General features: G+C 51.0%; 1 protein-coding gene across 1 annotated transcript in view; it reads right to left on the bottom strand.

The window, feature by feature from the left end:
- SHB (SH2 domain containing adaptor protein B) overlaps positions 1-14,365 on the bottom strand; it is a 130,733-nt gene that overhangs the window by 81,514 nt on the left and 34,854 nt on the right. The window contains exon 2 of the mRNA XM_066256701.1: positions 2,465-2,585. Coding sequence (XP_066112798.1) covers positions 2,465-2,585 — 121 coding nt within the window. The remainder of the gene's footprint in view (positions 1-2,464; positions 2,586-14,365) is intronic.

Here is a 14,365-nt window from a genome sequence, read left to right as displayed (position 1 = left end):
GTGAGTGAGCTGTTCCCTGGAACATTTATGGTCCCAGCCCCCATCCCTGCCATCAGTCACTGGTGACACTACACACAAAGAATTCCAGTCAAAGGGAGCAAGGTCATTACAACCAGAAAACATCCTATTTAATCACTTATTTCCTTGGGGAAAAATAAGAAAATGGGTAAATTTGGGCATAGTCTCCAAGCTACAAAGAAAGTCTAGAGCAGCAAATACAAGGATGCTTCTTTGGAGAGCAACTGAACAGCGATCTTAACAGGTTCCTGTGAACTCAAACTGCCCTGCCTTAGGCCTGGCCCCTGTGGGTGTGCCTCATTAAAAAGCCAGTGTCTCACATGATAACTCTACCCAGCTAAACAGCGATCAATGCAGAGGTCCACACAGCACCCAGGAGGAGCCCAGCTTCACGCCAAAGACGCCCTCCACAGAATGGAGATGCAGGTCTGAGCCCCTCACTTCCACTTCTGTGACCCCAGGGAATTGACTTGTCCTCAGTTTCCCTCACCTGTAAAACAAGACAACACCGCCTTTGCAGGGACATGGTAAGGCGTGTATGTCAAAGGGCCCAGGACAGAACCTGGGAGCCGGCCTCAGATGGCTCCTGCCATTTCCTCGTGTCCCGGATTCCCCGGTGTCAAACACAAACACTACACTTCCTTCAGTACTCCACCCCCCCCCCCCAAGACTGCCCTGCCAAGCACAGGCCACACTTGGCAGCCTGCTTCCAACTTATTGTATGTCCTTAGACAAGCCCCTCTCCTTCTCTAGCCTCAGTTTCCCCATCTGTTAAATGAGGCTGTTGGGTTTGGATGACCTTGAAGATCCTTTGCTGCCCTGACATATGAATGTGCCAGTGACCCAAAGTCACTCCTGTAACCACCACTCCTTTAGCCCCGGCCGGTGCCTACTGAATACAAGACTGGCCGGAGCTGCAGGGCCCAAGCTCCCCGCGGCTGAGCCCGAGGCTGGCACAGCCCCCGGGCCTGCACAGAGCTGGGGTTTCGCTGGGCCCGGTGGAAGGGGTGGTGCGTGGGAGGTGAGGGGAAGTGACAGCAGGACTGGTAATGCTGCAGTCTGGAGGTGACGACCCACCTGGCAGACCTCGCTCCTTGGGCTGGTGGAGAAGAGCGGGCTGCCCCTCCCCTAGGACCCCGGCCCCGAATGCACGCTCAGCTCTCCGCCTTTGTCAGGAGAGATCAGGAAGATGGGAGTGAGCGTCAGGGGCAGCCCTCTGGCAGTGTAGCCTAAGTTCCTTGGTCAATCACTCCGTGGCCCTTCACAGGGTGGGCCAGGCATTCCAGACACCACTCTGGTGGCCAGAGAATTGCTGCTCATGAATAGGAGGGGCAGGAGGCAGAGCCCTGGAAATAGGACTCACACTCAGGTCCTTCAGCCATTGTCCTACACGATGTCCACCACCTCTTGCGATTTGATTCTGCCATGGGCCCAGCATATACTAAGTGCTCAGCAAATGCCACTTCTTTTCCCTTCATTCTTCCAATTCAGGAGGAATAAAGAAAGTGCTCAGAGACACCATGAACACCAAACAAATAAATAAACAACAGTGGGCCACAGAAGGAGGCATCTGTATCCCAAATCCCAGACTTAGAGGGCACCAATTCACTAGGCCTTAAAATGAAAGGCCCCAACCTGCTCCTGGCCACCCTTGTGTGGCCAGAAGGGACTAATCCACACAGGTACTCTTCAGTGTGTGGCCAGCCCTCCTGGGCAGGAGGACCCACGTGGGGGGATTTCTCTTCTGCTTGAGATCTTCCCACTAGTCTGTCTGTGACCTGATAACATGTTCATTCTCTAAAAATGCTCCAGGTGTTATCCTGGTGACAAGAGGCTCTCATCATACTAGGTACCTGGTCATGTTGTTTGGACCCACGTTATTGCTCTGACAAGGCTTTGTCACTAAGGGCCAACATAAGCACAGAGCCTGGGAAAAGTCTCTATTTTCTATAGACCTACCAGGCAGAGAGGAAGGGCTCTAGAGGCTGCTTCCAGCTCCCAAACAAAGATTTCTGCATATTTAGACAGGGATAATTTTGTCTTCAATTATCTAGTCTGTTCCCTCTTACTAGGTAATGAAAGAAGGTGATCCAGTTTGCTTCTTTTATTGCCCTGGCTACTAGGAAGCTCCAAGTTAAGTTTTCTATCTCGAATGCTGTTATCTTTCTCCAGGCAGAAATTCCCGATAGAACTTTCCCCTGTCCTCTCCCCAGTCACTTTCTGTCCCTATCTTTGTTAACTGTACTTGGCATCCAGGTGTCTGGACTTTCACTGTACCCTGCCAGGTTCTTTCTGATGCAGGTGAACCATGAACTGGTAAAGTGGTGAAGACTCAGCCCAACATGGCCTCCCCACCGCCATCTTGGAAGCACAAACCTTCCCCTGCTGAGGCTGAGGACCACCCTTGTGGTGCGCTGCGAGTCCCTGTGCCAAGTGCTCTGCTTACCCGTCATGATCCTCTGGGCCTCGTAGGGCTCCATGTAGCCAGCACTCTCGCCCTTTCCCGCTTTACTCTTGAGATCATTCTTGGCATCAAAGGGATCTGAGTAGTCATCGGCGATAATCACCTGCAGGGAGGAAGATGGAAGGGTGAGTCCATCTTTGGCTTTCTGCTTCACAGCCGGGCTTTGCTCCAATACACTAAACTGAGCCTGCGCCACACCAGCAAGGAGGCGGAGGGGGAGGCAGGAACCAGAGCTGGTGCCCGCCCTCAGGAAGCTCCAATTCTTGCTGGGGTAACAAAGGGACCCACACTGGCAGTGCTTCATCGCAAGAGAGGGGCCTCTGGGCCTGTACCTGCAGCATGGCCTGCTCTGGGTGCAGTGGAGTGGGAACAGAAAGGCATCCGGGCAGAGAAGCACAGAGGCAAGAACCTAGAGGGTGTCTTTGGGAATGTGGGTTGCTCAATTTAATGGAATGAAAATGGAGGAAAGCTGGAAAGGAGATCGCAGAAAGCCTGGAAATGCTGACAGGCCCCTGGTGCTGACTGAGGCATAGAAGAGCTTGCCTAGAGGTAATTACGTTCAGCGTTCCATTTTCCCCAAATCTGGAACACAATCACGCCTTGGGTAATCCGACAACAATTTGGTGAGATCAACACACTGCAAAGATGACTGTGGCCCCAGGTGCGCCCCATGAAAACACAGAAGCAGCTCAGGGGTGAACAGGTAGATTGCCAGGGCCAGAAAGGGCTTTGGAAGCCACAAATCAGAAGACCTTTATGTAACAGATGGAAGCTGAGGTCCAGAGGAGGAAGGGGACTCACCAAGGCCCTTGGCCAGATCCCTCTGCTCCCAGTGCCCTTCCTGGCCTCCTCACGTGTCCATATTCCAGAAACCAGCAAAGTTTCACAACAAATGGACAGAGAGAGTCACCTGGGAGTAGACAGTGGGGTCAGAGAGGGAGTCCCATGAGAAGAGGAAAATCTGGGGTTTGGATACTTGAGACCAAATTCCACATTTTCCCAGGAGGAGGGTCAAAATTCTCAGTTGGAGGCTAAGTGGAAAAATGACAATTTTCCCTATTTCTTACTTCCTAACCTTCAGGAGGGACCTGCTTCCTGGAGGGGAAAGGACAGGAACCCACCAAACCTGTTCCCTTTCAACACAAACTCACTGTGACTTCTGTCATGATCTGCCCCTTTGGTTACACATCTGGCAAAAGCAAATCCTTAGCCACCCAGCCCGGGCCACCCAGCTGCCTCTCTTGGAAGGGGGTAGGTTAGCATTTCTCTCAACCCTTGGGGTTACATGAATTGTTATTTACATTGTGGGTTTAATTAGAAACCACAGGAACCTGTTCTCTCTCCCGGCTCTTGGAATGTAAGGCATCTGAGGGGTCTGTAAACCCAGGGGTAAGGAAAATCCCCCTTTGTCTGCTCGGTGAATGGCAACTTGTGGCAGCAGCCCTGTCAGGGTGAACGAGTGACCTCCAGCTGCCGGGGAATGTGATGGCTGAAGAGGGACAGCGGGCAACAGCCCTGTCACTGGCATGTGGCCGGGGGCCAATGGGAGGCATAGTACACAGAGGAGAAGCTTATCAGTGAAAGACCCAAGGCTAGTGTACCCACCATCTGAGCATGTGCGTCCTGCTGCCTGCACCCCCCCTCCCCTCCCCACGGGCCACTCCACTGTGGGTCAGGCTCTGAGTACCAGCGGGGGCCCTTCCAGATGCTGACATTGTAATTGTGGCCTTTCTGGAGACTCACTGAGCTCAAATGACACCAGGCAGGGGAAAGACGGGGTGGGGGTGGGGTGAGGGGGTAAGGGGGGTAGGGGAGAGCTGGGCCAGGCAATGTCTTACATTTGATATTTCTATTCTACCATTTGCAGAACACACCAGGGAGAAAATTATACACATGAACCACTGTCAAACAGAACAGCTCAGACGCTGATCGGAGGCACAGGGTTTTATGTCTTAAAGAATTCAAGAGACCAGAAGTCCAAATGGAGAAAATGGTGAACCTGCTGTGTCTAACATCTAATCTTCTGTTTCCTGCTCAGCCTTCCTTACTGTCTCTTTTCAACATGCACATCCTCTATCTATTCTCCAACAAGGAAGGGGGCAAATATTTCCCCAAGAAAACGAAACCATTTGGGGAGATTAGCTGGGGAAAGGAGGATAAGGGAGGGAGGGAGCTGCACTGCAGTCTGGACTCGACAACCTAGAAATCAACATCTCCAGTCCTCTCGGAAGTGCTCTGCAATTTGCAAACACGGGAAGATTGAAGGATATAAACCAAATCTTTGTTCGCCCTGGGACTGGAGCTCTGGGAGGCCTTTGGTTCAGCAGGCACTATCTGTACTTTCTAATTAAAATGAGATCTGAGCTTGGGCTGTCATGGAGCCCCTAGCTGCCTGCCCTGCTGACTTCCGTTTCAATAAGAATTTACAAATCCTAAAACCAGGAAAAGCCCCCGGTCTCTGCTGACATATGGTTCCAGTTATACCTGCTGACAGTTGAAAATCCTTCCGTTTAAAAAAAAAAAAGTTTAGAATTCTATTAGTTTAAGAAGCAAATCGGAAGGTTCTCAAAATGTATATTTAATCAATTTGCTTTCAAACTTCAAAGGGAGGTGGGGTGGAAGGGAGGGAATTTGAGGTTTGAGCAACCTGAAACTCAGCAAACACTCACTGAGCTGCCTGACCTTTTGCAAAATCATGTCCTGGTTTTGGGGAGTAAAAATTTAACCAGGTGTTAGGAGAGCTGAGTGGGCAGTTAGCCAGAAGGACAAGTGCTCTGCCACAGGCCTCAGCCACATGCACTGGGCAGTGGGGTCAGGATGCCCAGCAAGAGGCTTGAGTGAAGGCTGTTGATTTTCTCAGTTAAAAAAAAAAAAGAATAAGTTTCCCAGATGTGGGCTTGGATTCTTGATGGGGTTGCTTTCCCCCCCAGTTAGCGGACAAGTCCATCAAATCTAATTGAACATTTCAACTAAAAGGGAGCCAGTGGGGACTTCTCTGCAGGTTAGGCCACCTGGGCATGCGAGAGGCTTTCCTTGATTTTGATCTTGGATTGGCAAAGACCTGACAGGGCATTGGACGCTTTTGTGTGGCCTGCTCACGGTCCCAAAGGACAGATGCAGAGCTAAGAGGGGAACCCAGGCTACTGGTTTCAACACTTTGGAGCTGAGCAGCAGCAGAAAGACAAGAGTTATGGCTAACCCCCAGGCAAGGCTTCTCTTGTTTTCAAATAAAACCCCACCTCAACCCGGTGCCCTTAAAGGGCTTTCTCAGGCTCATGAAGCAGTAAAACTTGAGGTCCTTGAGAGACCTGTTCCACAATCCCCGTTTTGTATATGACCCATGGCAGCCCAGAGGGTTTGACAATTCACCCTGTGTGCCATCTCTCTGACAGGGCTTGGGGAGTCAGCCTCGCACACCTCCTGTCTGTTTTGCACCAACTCCTCCCTCCCTCCCATCAGTCTGGGGCCATGGTGCTTTTCTCTGAAGACTTGGCTTTGTAATAGGAATTAGGCTTCCTGTTCATCCCCAAAGGGAAGTACTAGAGGAAGATGGGTGTTGCCACTTGGCCACATGTCTATATGCTTTTGTGAGACAGGCCTGGGTGGAGAGCTGGGTCCTCTCCATCAGCTCTTGGTGTAAAGGTAAAGTGGTAGGGCCACTTTGAAAGATAACTTTTGGTGGAATCCATTAAAATCCAGGAAAGTACATGGATTAACCCAGCAACTTCGCTTTGCAGTGTTTATTCCCAAATGTACACAAGGAGTCAAGGGCAAAGATGCTCAATGGAGCAAGTAATATGAGAAATTGCAAACACCTGCTATATCTGCCCGTCAGGGAATTGCTAAACCCTACTAGTTCCATGGTATGGAGTATTATGCAGCAGGTTTAAAAAAAAAATTGCCTCCATATGCACATAGTTCACGACATCGCTTGTAATAAAAGAAAAGCAGGTTGTAGAATGACAGATACAACTTGATACCTATGTAGGAAAAACAAAACAGAAACCTATATCTGTATTTAATGTAAAGAAAAGGTCTAGGGAGATACACACTTCACAGTGACACTTCCTCTGGTGGGGGGAACCGGGGGCTGGGGTGGTCACAGGAAATCAAAGGAGACTTGTCTGTAATGTTAACATGTTTTCAAACAAGGAAAACTTATTGATGTATTACACACCAAAACTAAACTTTTTAAAAAAGCACTCCTCTTCACAGGCTATTTTTGGTACAGTAGATAAACAGTTTCTCAAACTTGCCTGAAGAGGGGAATGGCTTGGAACGCTTGTTAAAAAAAAAAACAGATACCCAGCCCCAGTGGTGTGTGCACTTAATAAGCAGCCCAGGTGATTCTTATCAGGAGAGTTGGGAAAATTTTAAGCTAGAGCCTGACTGTTTCCCCAACAATCTAAAGCGAAGCTGCCGGATATTACTCTGGGTTTTCACTTTTCCCAGATATTTCTCAGCCTGGCTCATTAAAGTGAGTAAGAAGTGGGTGTTAACTGCAGCTCTCTCTTGCTTTCTATCCCTGGGAATCAAGTGGAGTTGAGAGATGACCCAACATGCCTTGGTCCATCTTCAGAATCTAAGACGTAGAGGTAATGGCATCCACTGTGCAATTCTGAGGGCTGGTCCTGGATTGAGCAATGGGGCCGAGCAAGGGGGAGAGGGCCCTGCCCTGCCCAGTGAGGGGAGCCTGCGACCAATGCTAATCCTGGCCTTGAAGGTGTGCAAAGCTCTCTGTTCTAAAGCACAGAGCCTTTCAGGCCAAGTTGAGGTGCCTCTCAGCACTCTCCTGGAAGATCCCTGGCTCCAGGGAGGGTTGATGGGGACTATGGAGGAGGCACTGCTGAAATACACAGGGTATCCCTGCTAAAATCACTCAAACCTGTTGAGAGGAGGGGCCAGAGAGGTGAAGCAGCCACCACCTTTCAGAAGTGGGTGACCTCTGCGGTCCACCACTACACCAAGGGCCCTCATGTGCTCTGCTGTCTGGGAACTGGCAGCTCGGGGCTGCCCCAGCTTGGACTTTGCCGGATGAGGCAAGCTGGTTCACCCCACTGTGTGCTGTTCTCCTCTTGCTGACAAGTAAGGGGGTGGCACCCATGGAGTCCTCAGTCCTTTCCAGACCCAGGACTTCCGTTTGCTCTACTCCAAAGCAAACTGCATAGGGACACACCTGAGAAAGTTTCCCAGTTGGACCATTTCCTTATCAACTGCCATTAAAACTGTACATTAATTTTCTGAACAGTTTAGGGGGCATGGATCTCTTTGGAAATCTGATAACTAATGAAGGGGTGGTTCCCTCCATCACTTTTATAAATGCTGGGCACATTTCAGAAAGGTCAGAAGCCCTAAGTTAAAGCCAAGCCCCCCTGCATTCAAGCCACTTTAAAGAACAGCTACAAAACACATTCTTTGCTTTAGTGAGGCGGCGGGTGCTGACTCTGTTGTAATTCAACACATCTTACTCACCTGGCTGAAAACAGTGTGATGTGTGACTGAACTGCCATGGTGGTGGCGGGGGGCTGGAGGGGATGAGACTGTGAGAAGGACAGTCAGGTCGCTATGTCAGGGTGTGCCCACTTGAAACCCAGCAGCCACCCTCCAGAACAGAGGCTCCCTGGCCCTCTCCCTCACTCTGGGGGTCAGGGCTCCTTGAAGGTGGGCAGATGGTATGCAGGGCATGAGGTAGGAGCAGCAGCCAGAAGGCTCCATACCCCTGTGTCTCATCAGGGGGCAGGGCAGGCTGGAGTCCTGGGTCTCCTTTGGGATCCACCATGACATAGGCCCTGGCAGGCCTGATGTCCCCACGAGGGAGACTCTGTTGCCATGCCAACTAAGATATGGCATTCATAAAGTAGGAATTGGGGGGTCTTGGAAGGGTTCCAAATGACCAGGGCCTGCCCGAAAAAAGCAGGACAGATAATTCCGGACAGTCCCAGAAACTACACAGATAGAAGTTCAGTGAGTCAGGAAGGACATCTGACAACCAATAAAGGGACATGTTCCCGGGAACCAGAGCTCCTGTTTTTCAGGTGTCCCAGTGGAGGCTCTAAGGTGGCATCTGCTTCGGATGGAGGTCGGCCTACCAGCTACCAGTGGTCTGTGCTGTTTTCTCAGCACAGATTCAGTGGTCCTGGAGCAGCACCTCAGTTTCAAGGAATGCCTAGGTGGGTGGCTATCCGCAGAACCCCGCATGGCTGAGGCGGGGGGTGGTGTTTCTGCGGCCCCATGGCTGACCAGTGGCAGCTGGGCCGCAGCAGCTACCTGGGGCTTTGAAAACACACAGAGAGGCAGGTGGGAGAGCATAAAGGTCACCGGCAACAGGGACAGCCCAGGCAAGCAGGGCTCTTGAGCAGAGTGGGCTCCGGGGCACCCTCTCGGGGTCCCCGGGCAACCTGCTTTATCTCTTTGAGCTTCGGCAATTCATCTGTGAAAGGGGGCAAAACTGCTGGCCGTCTCAGCTTCGTATGAATGTCGTGAGGAGCAAGTAATGAGATGATTTTGGGGACATGTTCGCAGTTTATAAGGAAAAGGCTCTGGTGGCACCTCCTGGGTGCTGGGATAGAGCTAAGTGTTGGGGTCTCTGCCCACTGAAAACCTACTAGGGAAGACAAAGAGCTGAGGAGAAAGCTTAGTCAAGGCCCCAGTGATCACACAGAGAAAACTGGCTACACTCAGGCACAGTGGCTGTCATGTTCATCAGCCTCAGAAATGAAAGTGTTGATGAACGATCTGTCCCCCCCCCCTTCTATGTTTTGAGTAGGATGCACCTACTAGTCAGGGCACCTGGCTAAGAGGAAGAGAACCTCTCAGGACCCTCCAGGCCACCGGCCTGTGTGCCGAGCAGCAGCAGAGCGCTCCTGGTCTAGGGCCTGCGTCCGGAGCTCTGAGGCTCCACAGAACCAACCACACCCTGGCTTGGGGACACTCCATGTGGAGATACAAGCAAGCACACACCACCTCGTCTTTCTCTGTCCCAGGCCTTGACCATCATAGACCAATTCTCCTTACAGGCACGCCAATAAATCATTTCTGACATGGTGAGGATGTTAACTGGGAGAAGATTAATTAGCTACATTCACACATTCAGCTGCACTTCCTGGAAGTCAGATGGTGGGGAGGGCTCTTGTCCCTGGCAGGCGAGGACTGGTGGCTCCTTTAAGGTCTGACTTGCCCAGTGTTCTAAGGTCCTCTTTTATGCGCAGAGGTCAAGTGTTCTGCCCTCAAACCTCTACTTGTGGGGAGCACATGACTTCATAATTCTGTCATCTGGGACAGTCGTCACCAATAAGCCAGCCTTCCTCTGACAGCCGCCCTCCACCTCTTTGTGCAGACCCTGGGCGCTCTATTGTAAATGCTTCTTGACAGACCAGCCTGTGACTGGCCCCACATCAGGAGGCGAGGCGTGTTTCAAGTGGTCTCCACTGGCCTTTCCAGCCCTCCCCCTCCCACAGTCACAGCTGCTTGCCTAGACACCTGCAGGCTCCAACTTGTTAGGAAAAATGCATTCCAAATTATAGCCTGTGTCAGCTCCTCTTGAGCCGTCCTCTCGGCTCCCCACCCCCCGCCATCACTGCCTCACTCACTCACACCCCCGTCTCCTTCAGCTGAGCTCCGTGGAGACCGCCAGGGGTCCTGGGGGGAGGCTGCTGGCGCAGAGCCTGGCCAGCCTCTGTTTCCCCTGAAACCTCAGTGAAGTGGTAGACTAGCTTCTCAGCACCTCTCAAGCAGTGGGGGGTCCTATTTTGAACTATGAAATAGCTCAATCCTATCATTTCTTAACCACACCCAGCTAGGGCCCATGGACAGAGTTCAATGCGACCCTCCCAAGGACAGAGCCCACTGGGGTCTGCAGAGTAATTACAGGGGAAGTCAGAGCTGAAAGGGCCCTGGGAGATGGTCTAGTCAGGTGGGTTTCAAACTTTTATGTGTGTAACCTGTGCCAAAGGAAATCTCACAGGGTACCCCAACATGCACCACTATCCGTAGTCTGAAAAGTACGAATCCACTGGGGAGCAGGAGGCTCTGAGGGAGGGTGAAAGGTCAATGCCAGAAACAGGAAACCAAATATTTCCTAACTCCCGGGTCCACACTGTGTCTGCAACACCTGTATGGATATCTAAAATTTTTCTCTTGGCGTCATTCCTAAAATTTTCAGGATATATCCACTGTAATCATACTCCCCTACCCCTGGGAAAGCTCCCTAGCAGCTCTTGCAAGAACTGTCACCCACCCACCCCTGCAGACAGCTCCCTGTTGGATCCAGGCCTGCCCCAAGCCAGGCTGGGTCCACCTGGATTGCTTGCTGAGCCTCCCCTGCCCGCCTCAGCGCTGCCCAGCCCTCCTGCAAACCCCTCACCCTCCACCCATCTTTCCAGACAGTCCTTTCTCCTCAAGCTTCCTGCTCACGGGGCGGGGTAGGGGACATTGCTCCTCCTAGAAAATGCTCTCAGACCAGCCCTGGGGTCAAGAAGCATTAGGTCAAGATTTTCTTCTGTCCCTGGCAGGGCAATTAGGGCTGGAAGGGTCGGAGAATGTATCATCAGGAGCAGGGACACAGATGGCTCTGGAAGTCACTTACCGCTCTGTGCCTCAGCTTCGTTGTCACAAAGTGACGTGGGGTGAGGACTCAATGAGCCAGTATACGTGATACACCTAGAACAGGACCGGACACGCAGCAAGTGCTCAAGAAGTATCAGGTGCGATTATTATCTCAACATACGGTCCCACCTGGCGGATGCCCTGTCTTACGAAGGAGGAGACCGAGGCCTGGAGAGGGGAAGGATCCTGCAGAAGTCACCTGGGTATCCAGTAATAGAATCAGCAGGGAGACAAAAGCTGACTCCCACCAAATCCCAGTTGCAGGGAACCCAAGTCATTTGGTGACCTATATATTTATAGCTTGCCAAAATGGCTTTTAGACAGCTGTATTCAGGTCATCTTTCCGGCCCGACCACTGCTTCTTCCCAAGAAAGGCTGGCGAGTGCCCGTAGGGCTTTCACAGTGACAGAAGGCTCTGAGCATGAAGGCCGACTTCGGCAGTGCACTCACAGGGAAGGTATGTGAGAGAAAAACAGCAGAGCCGGGAAGCCAAAGGCCTTGCCTGAGAGCTGGGGTACCTGTGATAACCAGGCGTCCGTGCCCCGCACAGGACCCAGGAGAACGATGGAGTGATGAGCAGGAGTGACGGAGCAAGGGGCCACCACGTGCTCCGTGCTCAGTGCTGAGATCAGAGGGAGAAGGCACTCGGGCCTGGTGTGTAGCATGTTTCAACAGCGACAGTGAACTCGGAGCCGGACTAAGTGAAGGGTCAGTCATTTCTCTCCGAGTGAGGCCCATTAGGATGACTTGTGCACATTTCCCACACGGAAGCTGCCTGTGCATTGAGGACAGGCGGCATCGGCTATAATTACCACCGCTGTATTTGAAGTTCCCAATTATGTTCAGCTTAATAGTGGGTGCAAAAAAATGATCCTTCACTTCTTAAAATAATGCCATTTTCTCAAATCTTCCAGTAACCAAGCTTGATGAGCTCTTTCTCACATGCAGTCCCTCCAGGCTAAGAAACTGTCCCTAAACCCCAAAGCAGTTTTTCTCCAATGTACTTGGCACCTTCTAATGTATAGGAAAGTAACTGGGGACAGAGCTTTGCAATGTCACACCTGTCTGTAGTGGTGTCAATGGCTTGTTCAACCATATTCACCCCATGCTTACAAAAGGCCAGGCAATAAGCTCTGAGCTAGAATGTAGCGGTGAACAAAGGCAGGCCTGATTTAGGAAAGGGGTTATATGCAGCTGTCATGTGCCAAGCAGAGGAGTAAGGGCACAGGTGAAGTCCCTTTACCCTCTGCCCAGAATTGCAGCTATGTGCAGACCTGTCAGGTGAGTTATCTGAGGATACCCGCTATGAAGTCAAAGAGACTACAGAATCTTTACTGATTAAAAAAATAAAATTATTCTTGGTACCTCAGCCATCGACAAATTAGGTGTTCAAACAGTACCTATAGGGTTCCATTTTTCTAAAGCAGAGCATACACAAAAAAGGAAGAAATGTGTTTCTGTGCATAGAAAAGGGACTGCAAGGAGTACAGTACAACACAGCACACCTCCAGAAGTTTCCATAGGGAGCTTGAGGCCCAAATGCTATTCCCCTCAGTTTGAGGCCACATTCTCCCCACTACTAAGTGTTGGTCTCTAGGAAACACCAACATAGGGCTTGACAGTAGCCTCATGAATAAGGCATGAAGTGGCCCTAATTTATTAATACACATTGCAAAATCCCCTTCCAAAGGGAAGGCCATAAATCACCCGCAACCGGAAATGTTCTGTCTTTAAAGAGAGGCCAAGGTATCTTGAACTAACTGCCAGACTTACCCATTTCGAAAGAACAAACTTTGATCCACTGCTGTTGTGTTAATCAAGTGATCAAGGAGGCCCGGCCCCTCCCTGATAACGCAGCTGTCACAAGACATCACCAACCTACCACCAGCTTCCTCTATTCACACACTTCTCTACCCAGACCTGAGGCCACCTGTGACTCATAGGGACTGGCTCCTGGAGATGAGGGTCTTCTGGTGGCAGGATCTGAGAGCCTAAGGCCAGACCGTCCAAGGAGCCTGAGCGTGCTGGGGGCTGAGAGCTAGCAAGAGGTTTGGAGGTGATGCTGAAGATGAAGACTTACAACGTGCCAGGCACTAGACTGATTGTACATGCACGGTCTTAGTCTTCCTAATTACATCATTTTTAGATGAGAAAATCAAAGCTCAGAGAGGGTTAGTAGTTTCCACAAGGCCTCAGAGCACACAAGGCAGTAGAGGTTTCAATCCTGGCTCTCTTCACTCCAAAACTTTGGCTCCTCCACATCACCCACGGCCTGTTGCAGGAGTTTCTAATATCCTGGGTCCTTTCCTGACAGCAGCAGGAGATCTCTGAAGGGAGATCTGAAAGGAAGAAGAGGAAGCTCTGCCAATTTGGCTCAGATGTACAAACCCCAGGCAAGGGCCATCCCTGCCACTCCCTTAGTCAGCTGCGTGCTGGAAATCTACCTTCCTCTTCATGTGACAGGAGCACACCTACACCCTGCCTGGGCCACACCTGGGGAAGCAGCCACTTCCGCCTGCAGTCTGTGCCCTGCACTGGGCTTCCAACAATTACCTCCCTCCATCCTCTCCTGTTCATCCTTCCTGCCTGGGGGATTCCACACCCTCTTACTGCCCCCTAACACACCACCAAAGACAGCACAGTATAGCACGGAGGCTGTGTCCTTACATTAGAGGGAAGGCTCACAGCAGCCCGGAGACCATGGAGAGGTCTCCCATGTAGGGAGGGGACCCCTCCCTACATCCCCAAACCTTTGCCCATGGAAACATCACTCAGCACAGGAAGGGAATAAGAGCATAAAGATGAGCCTGAACCGTGGCCCCCTGCTTCATTAACGAGAGTTAATACTTGGACAGTGGCCAGCATGTAGTAAGTTATTGTTTTCAAAGCCGACTATATAGTCTCATTTTTCTTATTGTAAAGTGGGAGGAAATTTTATGGTAGAATTAGTTCATTCTTCATCTTGTGAGGGTAAGCTCAGCTGCATTAAAAAAAGAGACAAAAAACACGGAAGGTGCCCTGGCCGGATAGCTCAGTTGGTTGAGTGTCATCCTGGAGCACAGAGGTTGCTGGTTCGATTCCCCAGTCAAGCAGCTGATGTTCCTGTCTCTCTCTCTCTCCCTGCCACTTTCAAAAAAACCCAGAAACAAACAAACAAACAAACAAACAAACAAACAAACAAACACAAAGGTCCACACATAGAGTATGGACCAGAGGAACTGAAGATGTTCTGTCTGTAGAAGAGGAGGCCCTGGTCAGAGGGCCAACTTAAAATCTCTA

Source organism: Saccopteryx bilineata, chromosome 2, assembly GCF_036850765.1.
Source record: "Saccopteryx bilineata isolate mSacBil1 chromosome 2, mSacBil1_pri_phased_curated, whole genome shotgun sequence".
In the NCBI taxonomy this organism is placed as follows: Eukaryota; Metazoa; Chordata; class Mammalia; order Chiroptera; family Emballonuridae; genus Saccopteryx; species Saccopteryx bilineata.
Note: the sequence above shows the minus strand (reverse complement) of the source record. Positions and strands in the feature narration are given on the sequence as shown.